General features: G+C 44.0%; 7 protein-coding genes and 1 long non-coding RNA gene across 13 annotated transcripts in view; 3 read left to right on the forward strand and 5 right to left on the reverse strand.

The window, feature by feature from the left end:
* LOC136198950 (tRNA(Ile)-lysidine synthase-like) overlaps positions 1 to 75 on the forward strand; it is a 1,831-nt gene extending 1,756 nt beyond the window's left edge. Inside the window, exon 8 of the mRNA XM_065989026.1 lies at positions 53 to 75. Within this exon, the coding sequence (XP_065845098.1) occupies positions 53 to 75 (23 nt within the window). The remainder of the gene's footprint in view (positions 1 to 52) is intronic.
* Positions 76 to 186: 111 nt separating this feature from the next.
* LOC136187154 (lysosomal acid phosphatase-like) lies at positions 187 to 3,344 on the reverse strand. 3 transcript variants are annotated; one of them, XM_065974702.1, is made up of 17 exons: positions 3,221 to 3,344; positions 2,948 to 3,152; positions 2,598 to 2,892; positions 2,459 to 2,527; positions 2,338 to 2,410; positions 2,233 to 2,279; positions 1,855 to 1,950; positions 1,695 to 1,802; positions 1,559 to 1,645; positions 1,443 to 1,508; positions 1,288 to 1,386; positions 1,140 to 1,232; positions 967 to 1,090; positions 825 to 913; positions 656 to 768; positions 497 to 607; positions 187 to 446 (listed from the first exon to the last, which is right to left on the reverse strand). In XM_065974702.1, exons 5-17 carry the CDS (start codon positions 2,351 to 2,353, stop codon positions 248 to 250), a joined length of 1,248 nt encoding a protein of 415 aa, XP_065830774.1. In that variant the 5' UTR covers positions 2,354 to 2,410; positions 2,459 to 2,527; positions 2,598 to 2,892; positions 2,948 to 3,152; positions 3,221 to 3,344; the 3' UTR covers positions 187 to 247. The 3 variants fall into 3 exon arrangements, with proteins under 3 accessions (XP_065830774.1, XP_065830782.1, XP_065830764.1); XM_065974710.1 differs by lacking the exons at positions 2,459 to 2,527; positions 2,598 to 2,892; positions 2,948 to 3,152; positions 3,221 to 3,344 and having other exon boundaries at positions 2,333 to 2,419; XM_065974692.1 differs by lacking the exons at positions 2,233 to 2,279; positions 2,338 to 2,410; positions 2,459 to 2,527; ... (1 more) ...; positions 2,948 to 3,152; positions 3,221 to 3,344 and adding an exon at positions 1,999 to 2,091.
* LOC136187138 (lysosomal acid phosphatase-like) lies at positions 3,293 to 5,281 on the reverse strand. 2 transcript variants are annotated; one of them, XM_065974681.1, is made up of 12 exons: positions 5,172 to 5,281; positions 5,028 to 5,123; positions 4,867 to 4,974; positions 4,730 to 4,816; positions 4,608 to 4,673; positions 4,450 to 4,545; positions 4,299 to 4,391; positions 4,118 to 4,241; positions 4,002 to 4,074; positions 3,811 to 3,876; positions 3,646 to 3,756; positions 3,293 to 3,596 (listed from the first exon to the last, which is right to left on the reverse strand). In XM_065974681.1, the coding sequence occupies exons 1-12, from the start codon at positions 5,238 to 5,240 to the stop codon at positions 3,368 to 3,370; spliced, it is 1,218 nt and encodes a 405-aa protein (XP_065830753.1). In that variant the 5' UTR covers positions 5,241 to 5,281; the 3' UTR covers positions 3,293 to 3,367. The 2 variants fall into 2 exon arrangements, with proteins under 2 accessions (XP_065830753.1, XP_065830746.1); XM_065974674.1 differs by having other exon boundaries at positions 3,811 to 3,923; positions 3,986 to 4,074.
* An 89-nt stretch (positions 5,282 to 5,370) lies between these two features.
* LOC136187171 (lysosomal acid phosphatase-like) lies at positions 5,371 to 7,527 on the reverse strand. Of its 2 annotated transcripts, none has more exons than XR_010669860.1 (12): positions 7,346 to 7,527; positions 7,200 to 7,295; positions 7,040 to 7,147; positions 6,896 to 6,982; positions 6,777 to 6,842; positions 6,617 to 6,712; positions 6,466 to 6,558; positions 6,285 to 6,408; positions 6,145 to 6,233; positions 6,037 to 6,082; positions 5,806 to 5,916; positions 5,371 to 5,745 (listed from the first exon to the last, which is right to left on the reverse strand). XR_010669860.1 is itself a non-coding variant. In XM_065974723.1 (12 exons), exons 1-12 carry the CDS (start codon positions 7,418 to 7,420, stop codon positions 5,640 to 5,642), a joined length of 1,164 nt encoding a protein of 387 aa, XP_065830795.1. In that variant the 5' UTR covers positions 7,421 to 7,523; the 3' UTR covers positions 5,371 to 5,639. The 2 variants fall into 2 exon arrangements, 1 of the variants encoding a protein (XP_065830795.1); XM_065974723.1 differs by having other exon boundaries at positions 5,970 to 6,082; positions 7,346 to 7,523.
* Positions 7,528 to 7,542: 15 nt separating this feature from the next.
* LOC136187184 (uncharacterized) lies at positions 7,543 to 8,986 on the forward strand. The gene is made up of 3 exons (XM_065974738.1): positions 7,543 to 8,147; positions 8,203 to 8,550; positions 8,613 to 8,986. Exons 1-3 carry the CDS (start codon positions 7,661 to 7,663, stop codon positions 8,924 to 8,926), a joined length of 1,149 nt encoding a protein of 382 aa, XP_065830810.1. The 5' UTR covers positions 7,543 to 7,660; the 3' UTR covers positions 8,927 to 8,986.
* On the reverse strand, positions 8,924 to 9,602 carry LOC136187195 (uncharacterized). Its single transcript, XR_010669874.1, has 2 exons — positions 9,260 to 9,602; positions 8,924 to 9,209 (listed from the first exon to the last, which is right to left on the reverse strand). It is a non-coding gene; the product is annotated as an uncharacterized lncRNA (long non-coding RNA).
* Positions 9,603 to 9,653: 51 nt separating this feature from the next.
* LOC136199680 (uncharacterized) lies at positions 9,654 to 11,074 on the forward strand. Of its 2 annotated transcripts, XM_065989944.1 has the most exons (4): positions 9,654 to 10,240; positions 10,298 to 10,651; positions 10,716 to 10,917; positions 10,971 to 10,990. In XM_065989944.1, exons 1-4 carry the CDS (start codon positions 9,778 to 9,780, stop codon positions 10,972 to 10,974), a joined length of 1,023 nt encoding a protein of 340 aa, XP_065846016.1. In that variant the 5' UTR covers positions 9,654 to 9,777; the 3' UTR covers positions 10,975 to 10,990. The 2 variants fall into 2 exon arrangements, with proteins under 2 accessions (XP_065846016.1, XP_065846015.1); XM_065989943.1 differs by having other exon boundaries at positions 10,716 to 11,074.
* On the reverse strand, positions 11,019 to 13,127 carry LOC136199679 (prostatic acid phosphatase-like). The gene is made up of 12 exons (XM_065989942.1): positions 12,904 to 13,127; positions 12,760 to 12,855; positions 12,598 to 12,705; positions 12,452 to 12,538; positions 12,335 to 12,400; positions 12,188 to 12,286; positions 12,041 to 12,133; positions 11,866 to 11,989; positions 11,720 to 11,808; positions 11,550 to 11,662; positions 11,382 to 11,492; positions 11,019 to 11,331 (listed from the first exon to the last, which is right to left on the reverse strand). The coding sequence occupies exons 1-12, from the start codon at positions 12,970 to 12,972 to the stop codon at positions 11,094 to 11,096; spliced, it is 1,293 nt and encodes a 430-aa protein (XP_065846014.1). The 5' UTR covers positions 12,973 to 13,127; the 3' UTR covers positions 11,019 to 11,093.
* Positions 13,128 to 13,140: the final 13 nt, after the last annotated feature.

Below are 13,140 nucleotides of genomic sequence, written 5' to 3' on the forward strand. Positions count from 1 at the left end.
CTTGTACAGTAGGGGCATGACAATAAAATTTATCTGCAATTCCTACACCCAGTTTGCCCACGGTCAGAAACATGATTTATCCCTCTGATTTAAATAATTAGTTAATTAATAAGGAAATACCGGCAAAAAAGATCGGAGAGATAGACGGCGTTTGTGTTGCCTGCTTTGGAATAACCGCACAGCCAATCAGTGAGAAATTAATCAAGTGTTTGAAGAATAAAAGATAGTTCAAAAATAGACAAGATGTCTAACATTTATCGGTGTCTGGAAAACGGTGTTTGCGTTGCCCGCGTCGGTGACACCACACAACCAATACAACCAACGCAACAACCACCGCAGCAGCAGAAACAGACAGCCCAGCAATTATACCTACTTTGCTTTTTGTTGCCTTAGATGACAGCTGACACTCTTTGTCAAAATCATCCGGAATAAGAGGCGTAACAAATCTACAAGTTAAACCTCCACCTATAATTACTATAATTGGCTAAACACTCACGCTTTGAATTTTTCAAGAGTGCAAGGTGATGGGCATTCGGGAAGAGCCATAAATTCAGTAGGACCATCCGCCTCTGGCCCCATGTGGTAGTAAACTTCAACACTAGTAGACCTGTGAAAACGAAATAAGAATTAAATCTTTTGTGAGAAGAGATACTACCCGTCGTCTTGGAGATAGAGCTCAATCATCATGATTGAAGCATAGGGCGGCTGCGGAGTGTCCGGGCCATACAAACCCAACGCATTCAGGAAAGCAGCTACATTCAAATCATGCTAAAATTAGAAACAATCCTACTTAATGTATTTATAAGCAATGGATTCTGTCTTACAGCTGAATACACAAACATCTTCGTTGCTTCTAGCTTGCCGCCATTTTGTTTCGCCTCCATGTGATTGAGCACTTCGCCAAGAAAAGGACCTTTAGTAATGGGAGAATAGATTCTTTCACAACAAGAGTTAAGATAATTTAACCTGCTGTGATTCGGTGAATTTCTTTTCCGGCGAACAACTTATAGATTGAAAAGTCATTGACCTTGAAGAGAGCAGCAAAATCCTCTTCCGTAACCCAGTCAGCCCAAGTTAAATTATGCTGCTTCTAAAGCGGAAATGATAGCCAAAAATGAAATAAAGAAAGTCATACACACCTCACAAAATAGAGGATCTGATATTTGATAGGAATTACTAGGATTCAGATCATAATCAATCCCCGCGTTTTTCTTCACGCGAGCAAAAAGATCCTGTGACAATATGCAGAAGCAATCGAGTCTTATGATGCAGTTTCAGATCCACTACCTTGTTCTGTGCCATCACTTCAAGATAGTCGGCATCATTCTTGTATTCTTCTTTAAGCTCTTTGTAACGAGGACAGTCAATTGAGAAGCCGCGCAATAGCTGGTAAAATCACATATAGATTAATAATAAATTATTTTAATTAATTGAATCCTTGCCTTGTCTTCTGCCAAAGGAACCGTGTGAATTGGAACCGGTTGCCAATCCAAATTTTCCAAAAAGACCTTGAGAAACAAATTACTCAAAAATATTACATTAATTATTCCTAATTAACCTGACGTCCAGTTGGTTTATACAGAGCCGCCATCTGACACTCTGCACTCATCAATGTCCTGTCAACATCCGTGCTACGCACGTAGATCTAGAATTTCAAATTTTTGAACTGAATGCACGTGACTACTTAATTCGACCTCGTCTCGTTCGTACGACGAGCTGAGCAGAAACGTCTCCGTTCCTTTCGTCATGTATCGTTTTATGAGGAGCTCTTGGGCGAGATCGTAATGCTGCAACATTCCCATCTGTGTCGGGACGTCAGCATTGCTATTCGTATGAAAAATGCGTCTTCAATACCTGCGTCAGTTGTCCCCAGCCTTGCGGCCACTCGTCGACCTGGTGCGGGTCCGTGGGGAAGGTTCTGTCCGGAGATCGATCGCCGTGTCGAAACACCTGAACAGAAAGACGTTTTTATACGGTGGGAGTCCTATTCAGTCGTACCAAGCTAGCTAGTTGAAGTTGCCTAGCCGATACCGCGACAATGAAGCAGAGAACGACGGGAGCACGCATGGGGGGCATGGGAGGAGCCGTGGGATACAAAAGCGCGCGCGCGCGCGCGCGCTGCGCGCTAGGCTAGTCACGTCTGGATGCGATGCGACGCATCCAAGTGTATTTACACTAGGGCCGACAATGATTCACCCCATGCCCTGCATTTCGTGTATGCGGATAACTTACATGAAACGTTGATGCTAATATTGCCAAGTTGGCTGCTCTGGAAATGCCTGTGCGTGTATTCGCCTTCTAAGTCAAACAATTCAGTGTGTGTCTGGCTCACCATACGTTCCACCACTTGCATCTCTTATAAACGTTGATTTCGCTAAAGAAACATCAATTGTTGGATGCCTCTTGTCTCCTAAGAAAAATAACCTTCTGATAGCTCGGCAAACTCGCCCCAACTCACCTCAGTTCGTACGTAATGATTCTCAAACGGGAAGGTTCTGTCCGGAGATCGATCGCCGCGTGGGAACACCTGAAAAGAAATACGTTTTTATACGGTAGGAGTTCTGTTCAATCGTACTAAGCTAGCTAGTTGAAGTTACCTAGCCGATATGGCGACAAAGAGGCAGAGAACGAGGAGAACACGCATAGGAAGCATGGACTGCCCTGGAGCCTCGGAGGATCGGAGCGCGCTAGTCACAAGCTAGACGACGCCGTCTGCCTTGGATTCAGCTGTATATAAAACGTATAAAAACGTTGATGTACGAGGACTAGTGGGATTGACGGGCTTTCGAAGTTGACAAGCCCTTTGATTGGGCATTTTGCTTGTGAGACCACTGCCACTGCTGACGGAATTTCCTCACGTCGAACAGCTTCACTTGCTCGTCGACGTTTTTTCTCAAGCACAAAAGACACTGAATACCAAAAGCAAGCATTGATCTAAAATATATACCTGATAATCATTTCTTTCCTAGCTGCTCTTGCATTTGATGATGTTGTTGCTGTTGACTTGTCTTATGGATTTTCTCCTACCTTCTGATAGCACGGCAAGCTCGCTCCAACTCACCTCAGCTTTCTCAAACGGGAAACGTGAAGTGGGATCGGAGATTTGTCATTTCGTGGGAGAATTGAACGTGTGTGACGCCAGATCATTGATTCTACGTCAGACACATAAGAAAAACCGACTTGGCTTGTCTGCAGTCGAGGCATCAAGCGCATTCCTCACTTGTGCCGTCAGGGATCTGTAACGTAATGACTGACGCCGTTGTTAGTATGCAGGATGGAAAACACATTTACTGGACTGCATCCTGTACAGTAGGGATATGATATTATTTTTGAAACAGCACTTTTCTCTCCCTAACGGAATAATTAGTTAACTAAATAAATGCCGGCAAAAAGGATTGGAGGGACAGAAATGACGGCGTTTGGGCAGCCTGCTTTGGCAAAACGCTACAGCCAATGCGACCAACGCAATAGCTACTGCAGCCGTAGCGAGAAAAAATCCAGCAACTGCACCTGTTTTGCTTTTCATCAACTTCGACGTCATTGACGACTGTTGACACTCTTCATCGAAATTTTCCGGAATAAAAGAAGTAGCAAATCTAAAATAATCGGGGTAGCGCAATAATAATTATACTAATAAGTGCCCACGCTTTGAACTTTTCAAGGGTGCAAGGCAATGGGCACCCGGGAAGAGCCAAACGATCCGTGGAACCATCAGCTTCTGGTCCCATGTGATAGTAAACTTCTACACTACTAGACCTACAAGCCACAAAAAGAATCATTTTTTGTCCCTCAGAAGAAGCGTTATGGTACCCGTCATCTTCCAGATAGAGCTCAATCATCATGATCGAAGCATACGGCGGTCGCGCAGTGTCCGGACTGTACAAACCAAACGCGTTCAGGAGAGCAGCTAGAGTTGAATCATGCTAGAAAATTAATGAATTGAGCAACTGCTATTTGTTTATCTATGAAAATAATTTCGTCTTACTGCTGAATACACGAACATTTTTGTTGCTTTTAAATCGCCGTTATTTCGTTTCGTCTCCATATGATCCAGCATTTCGCCGAGAAGTGGACCTTTTGGTAGTGTAAATCAATTTTTTAGGATTCTTATTCTAACCTGCTGTGATTCTGAGGATTTCTTTCGCAGCAAACGTCTTATACAATGCAAAGTCACTGACCTTGGCGAGAGCAGCAAAATCCTCTTTTGTGACCCAGTCAGCCCAAGGCAACTTATGCTGCTTCTAAACCAGAAATGATACCAAAGACTTCCCAAACGTACACAAAGAGCTTGAACAGACTTCACAGAAGAGAAGATCAAATATTTCGCCGACGTTATCAATAGTCAGATCATAATCGATTCCTGCGTTTTTCTTCACACGAGCAAAAAGATCCTGTAGCAAAACGCGCATGAATGAATGCTTTGAGTCTACAAGACGTAACTCCTATTACCTTATTTTGCTCCATCACTTCAACATAGTCTGCATCGTTCGTACCTTCTTCTCGAAGCTTTTTATAACGAGGACATACATAGTGGCCACGCAACAGCTAGAAAAAATAACTATACATTAATTAAATATTTATATACAATCAATTTATCAATTTCTTGCCTTATCTTCTGGTACGGGAACGGTGTGAATTGGAATCGGCTGCCAATCAAAATCCTTCAAAAAAGCCTAAAAAAGAACATGAAACAACCAAAATATTTTCTAGCAACAATTCTTTAGTTAACCTGATGTCCGTTTGGCTTATATAAAGCCGCCATCAGACACTCTGCACTCATCAATGTCCTGTCCAAATCCGTGCTACGCACGTAGATCTAAACTCGAAATTTCATATTTCTGAGCTACAGTGACGATTCGATTCGACCTCGTCTCGCTTGTACGATGAGCTGAGCAGAAACGTCTCCGTTCCTTTCGTCATGTATCGTTTCATGAGGAGCTCTTGGGCGAGATTGTAATGCTGCAACATTCCCGCCTGTTTCGGGACGTCAGCATTGGTTTTCGTCTAAAAAAATGCGTCCTCAATACCTGCGTTAGTTGTCCCCAGCCTTGCGGCCACTGGTCGACCTGGTGCGGGTCCGTGGGGAAGGTTCCGGCCGGAGATCGATCGCCGTGTCGAAACACCTGAACAGAAAGGCGTTTTCATACGGTGAGAGTCCTGTTCAATCGTACCAGGCTAGCTAGTTGAAGTTGCCTAGCCGATATCGCGACAGAGAGGCAGAGAACAAGGAGAACACGCATAGACTGGAGCGAGGAACTGGAGCGGAGCCTCAGCGCGCTAGTCAATAAGGTAGACCACGCCCAGGGACTACGTCTTTGATTGGATATAGTGGCATTTTGCTTGTGAGACCACTGCTGTCTTTTAGTCGGGTTAAGCATACGTAGTCATGTCATTGGCTATTTCTAACTGAGTATTTGTATGCCTTGAAAATGAAATTCAATGTCAACTTGGGGTGGACTCACTGGACTGCATCCTGTACAGTAAGAGTATGATATTATTTTGATGAGAAAGCATTTTCTCTCTAATGGAATAATCAGTTAACTAAAACCTAAATTGGAGGGACAAAAATGACGGCGTTTGTGTCACCTGCTTTCAATAGCTACTGCAGCCGTAGAAAGAAACCAGCAACTGCAGTTGCTTCAACTTTGACGGCATTGACGACTGTCCATACTCATCAACTTCGACGGCATTGACGACAGTCCACACTCTTCATCAAAATTATCCGGAACAAAAGAAGTAACAAATCTAAGATAAATCAGGATAACGCAATAATAATTATAATAATTATAATGAATAAGCGCCCACGCTTTAAATTTTTCAAGGGTGCAAGGCAATGGGCACCCGGGAAGAGTCAAATGATCCGTGGAACCATCAGCTTCCGGCCCCATGTGATAGTAAACTTCTACACTACTAGACCTGCAAGCCACAATAAGAATCAATTTTGTCTCTGAGAAGAAGCGTTATGGTACCCGTCATCTTCCAGATAGAGCTCAATCATCATGATCGAAGCATACGGCGGTCGCGCAGTGTCCGGACCGTACAAACCAAACGCGTTTAGGAGAGCAGCTATAGTTGAATCGTGCTAGAAAATTAATGAATTGAGCAACTGTCATTTGTTTATCTATGAAAATAATTTCGTCTTACTGCTGAATACACGAACATTTTTGTTGCTTTCAAATCGCCGCCATTTCGTTTTGTCTCCATATGATCCAGAATTTCGCCGAGAAGTGGACCTTTTGGTAGTGCAGATAAATTTTTTAATTAATTAAGATTCTTATTCTAACCTGCTGTGATTCTGAGGATTTCTTTCCCAGCAAACTTCTTGTACAATGCAAAGTCACTGACCTTGGCGAGAGCAGCAAAATCCTCTTTCGTGACCCAGTCAGCCCATGGCAACTTATGCTGCTTCTAAACCAGAAATGATACCAAAGACTTCCCAAACATACACAAAGAACTTGAACAGACTTCACAGAAGAGAAGATCAAATATTTCGCAGACGTTATCAATAGTCAGATCATAATCGATTCCTGCGTTTTTCTTCACACGAGCAAAAAGATCCTGTAGCAAAACGCGCATGAATGAATGCTTTGAGTCTACAAGACGTAACTCCTATTACCTTATTCTGCTCCATCACTTCAACATAGTCTGCAACTTTCCTGCCTTCTTCTCGAAGCTTTTTGTAGCGAGGACATACATAGTGGCCACGCAACAGCTAGAAAAAATAATTATACATTAAATATTTATATACAGTCACAATCAATTTATCAATTTCTTGCCTTATCTTCTGGTACGGGAACGGTGTGAATTGGAATCGGCTGCCAATCGAAATCCTTCAAAAAAGCCTAAAAAACATGAAACACACAAAATATTTTCTAGCAACATTTCTCTAATTAACCTGATGTCCAGTCGGCTTATATAGAGCCGCCATCAGACACTCTGCACTCATCAATGTCCTGTCCAAATCCGTGCTACGCACGTAGATCTAAACTCGAAATTTCATATATGGTATTTCTGAGCTACAGTGACGATTCGATTCGACCTCGTCTCGCTTGTACGATGAGCTGAGCAGAAACGTCTCCGTTCCTTTCGTCATGTATCGTTTCATGAGGAGCTCTTGGGCGAGATTGTAATGCTGCAACATTCCCGCCTGTTCGGGACGTCAGCATTGGTTTTCGTCTGAAAAAATGCGTCCTCAATACCTGCGTTAGTTGTCCCCAGCCTTGCGGCCACTGGTCGACCTGGTGCGGGTCCGTGGAGAAGGTTCCGGCCGGAGATCGATCGCCGTGTCGAAATACCTGAACGCGAGCGCATTTGCTTAGAGGGAGAGTTTGGCACCCGATCATACCAAACTAGCTAGTTGAAGTTTTCTAGCCGATGTCGATTTCGCGACAGAGAGGCACAGAAAAATCAGAAAACGCATTTATGCTGGAGAGCTAAGCTGGAGACGGCTGGAGACGGCTGGGGACGGCTGGGGACTGCCCTGGGGACGGCCCCTGGGGACTAACTACGCTCCCCGGGGATGCATTTATATCAAACAGAAGAAGGGTTTCTAGGGAGCAAACAGGGCTACTGCTGGACACTCCCCGAGGCAGCCCCTGTCGAGTTGACACCTACTTCCGCTCGCCGGCCGAGTCTGACTTTTTTTTGTACCGAGCACGGAATGTCAAGAGCGACAGACTTGGTGTGGAGCAGCCCGGCCTTCCTCGAAAACTATTCTTACACCATCACAAAGCTTTCTGAGTTGATCACAGACAAAAGACCCGGAAATATTGTCGATCGACTCGTTGAGTCCGGCCTTTTAACGCATGACCAGCGAGCTACAATAGACTCTGAGAATGACGCAGCCTTGGCAGCCAGACGCATTCTCGACACTCTTGTGAGAAAAGAAGACGGCAGTTTCAGGAAGTTCTGCATCGCGGTAAGAAATACAGGCAGAGATCAAGAGCTTTACGGTACGCTAATTAGAAGCAGTTATCGCAGTCAAAGCAGTGCTTACGGAACTGATGCACTTAATTCCACCAATGATCTTCGAACCATGTTTGCTCCTGACTCCAACCGCCACAGTGACCTAGAGACTCGGACTGGTCCGCCACCTGAAATGTCTCTACAATCTGGAATATGGCAAGTGGAAAGGGAAAAACCTAAAGGTGGTTTTTTATGTATTCTCAGCGTATGCGTCTGATTTCCTTCTGCCATCTTTAGATTTAAAGGTTTTTGTTAATTTATTTTTGCAGCAGTACGATAAAGAGGAATGGAAAGTCCATGCAGTTTGTTGTCACCAGAAAGAAGAGGCAGAAAAGACGGAAGAAAGATACAAGAAGAAGAGCTGGAAATCCAGTGACGATTGGTGGGAATTTCCTTTGAACGACGAATCGGAAGATAAAGTTATAGTCCAGTTGGCTGATGATATGAAGGAGTATTGGTCTCAAGAAGAAGACATTGTCTTGCAGAGGTCATCTCTCATGAGTTCTGCGAATACATCACAAAGGATCAAAGAAAAGAAAAGTCTACCTGCAAAATCTCTGCACTTCAAAGCTAAATATGGAAAAGGTAGGTTATGTACTGAAGTCTTTCTAACGGTCATCATTTACTGGTATGTCGTATCTGTATAGATGGCAACGCTACTTTCAACAGTGTCAACACATTTTCCTTTCTCTTATCTCCGGAGTTAGAACGTGAATCATTGCCTCCACGAAGACAGGAGGAACAAGCGACCGCCTATCCACCAAATACAACAGAAGAACAGCTAAAAGGGCAAGAGAAAAGGGTTCAACACGACAGTGAAAGCCAAGATCCAGGCTCAAACTGGATACCGGTAGCAGTAGTGGTAGTAGGAGTTCTTGTAATAATAGCAATAGGGGCAGCTAACAAAACCACGATTTGTAAATGGACGAAGGAAGTTTCGAAGAAAGTAACATATAGGTAACGTGCAGTAGTATTTTTGTCAATATCTTTAAGAAAATAGTTCAAACACGTCTAGCATTACTCGGTGTCTGAACCGCTGCAGTCGTTCATAAAAGGTTTACCGCCAGTAGAGTGAAAACATTGTTTTGCCCGCGTCGGCGACACCACGCAGCATATGCAATGAAAGCAACGACCAACGCAGAAGCGAAAAGAGCAATCATACCTGCTTTGCTTTTTGTCGGCTTGGACGACGACAGCTGACACTCTCTTCATCAAAATCATCCGGAATAAGAGGCGTAACAAATCTAAATATTGAACCTCCACGTAGGATTATAATAATTAGCTAAACACTCACGCTTTGAATTCTTCAAGGGTGCAAGGCGGCGGGCATTGGGGAACAAATAATCCGTGAAATCATCCGAGTCAGCTTCCGCGGCCCCGTGTCACGGTGTGTTACTCGATCGTACCTTTTCCTTAGGGCGAATGGCTGATTTCGCGACAGAGAGGCAGACAGAAAAACCAGAAAGGCACAGAAAAGCAGACAGAAAAACCAGAGAGGAAAAAGCATAGATGGGGAGCCGGGCCGGGGACTCTCGCTCTACAAAAGTAGATGTCGACGGCTCATGCCGCGCGGCCGTACGACGATCGTGTTGCACCCACTCACTGTGCTACCTGTAGTTTTTCGGGCCAGTTTTTCGATAAACAAAAACACTGCGCATGCGCAATGCGCAGTGCTTCCCTTCCGCGCAAAGACAGGGCGTCAAGGCCGCGTCAAGGCGTGTAGCGACGCGTACAGCGGCGGGCGTATAGTGACGCGTACAGCGGGCCAGCAAATCGAGGCAAAAATTCAGTCTCGTCCGAGACGCCCCGGAAATGACCGCAGTAATGACGAAATCGCCGTGGAAAGCCGAACCATTCGTCGAACAGTTTCCTAATATTGTTGAAAAGCTTTCTCTACTGATTGACGGCGGAGCTGTTCTGGATCGACTCTTTTCAGCCCGCATCATAACAAATGACCAGTGCATCCATATACGACGAATGGTCGAACAAAAATCCTCCTCTGCGGCAGCCAGATACCTACTGCAAGAAATTCTTATGAAAGGAGAACCCAGCAGCTACGAGACGTTCTGCGAAGCAATACGATCAACGGACGGCGGTCAAGATCTTCACGATATTTTAGTTCCTGAAAGTGCTTATGAGACCGGCGCATTGGACACCCAGGACTATCTTCGAGAATCCTTTCATCCAGAAAGAAATGAAGGGCTTCTTTCCAAAAGTGATGGTGCACTATACTCATTACTCCCCGAAGCACTTAGCCAACGACATGACGCAAAAGGTACGACCTTATGGTGTATGGTGCCTTAATATGTACCTGACTTCTATCTACCCTTAGTCTTGGAGGTTTTCATTGTTTTATTTTTGTATGTGAGTTCTGCGGACACTTGGAAATTGACTGCACATTGTTATCATGAAGAGAAAATGATGAAAAGAGAAAAGAAAAAGAAAAAGAAGAAGACGAACTGCATTTGCAGTGACTATTGTCAATTTCCTCTGACAAATGGATCAAACCAAAACGATACATTTACAATCCAATTGGCTGATCATCAGACGAAACATTGGACTCTAAATGATAAAATTGTCTTTGATAGGAATCGTCTCATTAATCGTTCTTCTTCCATACGCGTGGTTAAAGCAAAGCAGAGTCCGCCTGCAGAGTTCCTCCAATTCAATGCTGAATATAAGCATGGTAGCTTCATTAATTAAACAGTGAATTCTTTTCTGATCTTGCACTAATGTTGTTTCTACTGTAGATGGCACAGTTTGTCACACAGAAACATTTCCTTTCTTTATATCATCACAGCAGTCTGTCAACACATCCTTTGTCTTCCCCCCGGCGCCAGAACGTGAATTGTTGCCTCAACCAAGACAGGGGGAACAAGCAAATACAACAGAAGAACAGCAAGAGGGGAAAGAGAATGGAGTTCAACGCGCCAGTGAAAGCGAATGGATATGGTGGGCAAAAGCGGCAGCAGTAGCAGGAGTAGTAGTAGTAAGTGCTATTGCAGCTAAAGCAATATGGTGGACGAAGTTTCGAAGAAAGTAATGCGTAAGGGTAACGTGCAGTAGTATTTTGTTGCCAGTACTTTGTTTGAATAACAGAATAAAAGATAGTTCAAACATGTCTAACATTAGTCGGTGTCTGAACCGCTGCAGTCATTCATAAAAGGTTTACCGCGAGTAGGATGAAAACCGCGTTTGTCTCGCCCACTTCGGCGACACCAAACAGCCAATACAACCAACGCAACGACCAACGCAGCAGCGAAAAGAGACAGCCCAGCAATCATACCTGCTTTGCTTTTTCCAGGCTTGGACGACGACAGCTGACACTCTTCATCAAAATTCTCTGGGATAAGAGGCGTAACAAATCTAAATATTGAACCTCCAGGTAGGATGACTATAATTAGCTAAACACTCACGCTTTGAATTTTTCAAGGGTGCAAGGTGATGGGCATCCTGGAAGAGCCATAAATTCAGCGGGACTATCCGCCTCTGGACCCATGTGATAGTAAACTTCAACAGCATAAGACCTGCAAAAAATCCAAAACGAAATAAGAATTGAATATTCTGTAAAAAGGATACAGTACCCGTCATCTTGGAGATAGAGTTCAATCATCATGATTGAAGCATAGGGAGGCTGTGGAGTGTTCGGGCCATACAAACCCAACGCATTCAGAAAACCAGCTACAGTCGTATCATGCTAAGATTAGAAACTGATGCTATTTATCTATTTTTTATATAAGTGATAAATTCTTACAGCTGAATACACAAACATTTTCGTTGCTTCTAGTTCACAATGCTTTTGTTTCTTCTCCATGTGATCAAGCACCTCGCCAAGAAACGGACCTTTAGTGATAATGAAAAAAATAAAATCTGTCACAACAATAATTAAGAAAATTCAACCTGCAGTGATTCGGTGAATTTCATTCCCGGCGAACATCTTATATATTCCAAAGCCGTTGACCTTTGTGAGAGCAGCAAAATCCTCTTCCGTAACCCAATCGTCCCACGTCAAATTATGCTGCTTCTAAAGCAGAAACGATAGCCAATAGTTAATTAAATAAAACGTCAAACACACTTCACAAAACAGAGGATCTGATATTTGATAGGCATTATCAGGATTCAAATCGTAATCAATTCCCGTGTTTTTCTTCACGCGAGCAAAAAGATCCTGTAAAAACACGTATAGAAGCACACAAGCCTGATGCAGTCCTGGATCCGCTACCTTGTTCTGTGCCATCACTTCGAGATAGTCGGCATCCTTCTTGCCTTCTTCTCGAAGCTCTTTGTAACGAGGACAGTCAACCGTATAGCCACGCAATAGCTGGTGAAATCATACTTATAAAATTACATTAACTAATTAAATCCTTGCCTTGTCTTCTGCCACAGGAACCGTGTGAATTGGAACCGGTTGCCAATCCAAATTTTCCAAAAAGACCTTGAGAAATAAATTACTCAAAAAATAAATTATAAATTATTCCTAATTGACCTGACGTCCAGTTGGTTTATACAGAGCCGCCATCTGACACTCTGCACTCATCAATGTCCTATCCACATCCGTGCTACGCACGTGGATCTAAAAAATACTCAAAATTTCAAATGTTTGATTGAGCTACAGTGACGACTCGATTCGACCTCGTTTCGTTCGTACGTCGAGTTGAGAAGAAATGTCTCCGTTCCTTTCGTCATGTATCGTTTTATGAGGAGCTCTTGGGCGAGATCGTAATGTTGTAACATTCCCATCTGTTTCGGGACGTCAGCACTGTGCTATTTGTATAAAAACTGTGCCGTTGATACCTGCGTTAGTTGTCCCCAGCCTTGAGGCCAATCGCCGACCTGGTGCGGGTCATTGGGGAAGGTTCCGACCGGAGATCGATCGCCGTGTCGAAACACCTGAACAGAAAGGCGTTTTTATACGGTGGGAGTCCTGTTCAATCGTACCAAGCTAGCTAGTTGAAGTTGCCTAGCCGATATCGCGACAGAGAGGCAGAGAAGGAGAAGAACACGCATGGGGAGGAGCCTGGGTAAATAAAACAGCAGCGTGCGTTAGTCGCAAGCAAACTTGGACATGGACGTAATCGCCGTCTTGGGCTGGATGCGACGCACGCGGCAGTGTATTTTACACTACAAACGAAGAGCCTATGCCTCTGCATAGTTGTCTGCGGAACTGGATACGTC

The sequence above is a fragment of the Oscarella lobularis genome, chromosome 1 (assembly GCF_947507565.1).
Source record: "Oscarella lobularis chromosome 1, ooOscLobu1.1, whole genome shotgun sequence".
Taxonomy (NCBI): domain Eukaryota; kingdom Metazoa; phylum Porifera; class Homoscleromorpha; order Homosclerophorida; family Oscarellidae; genus Oscarella; species Oscarella lobularis.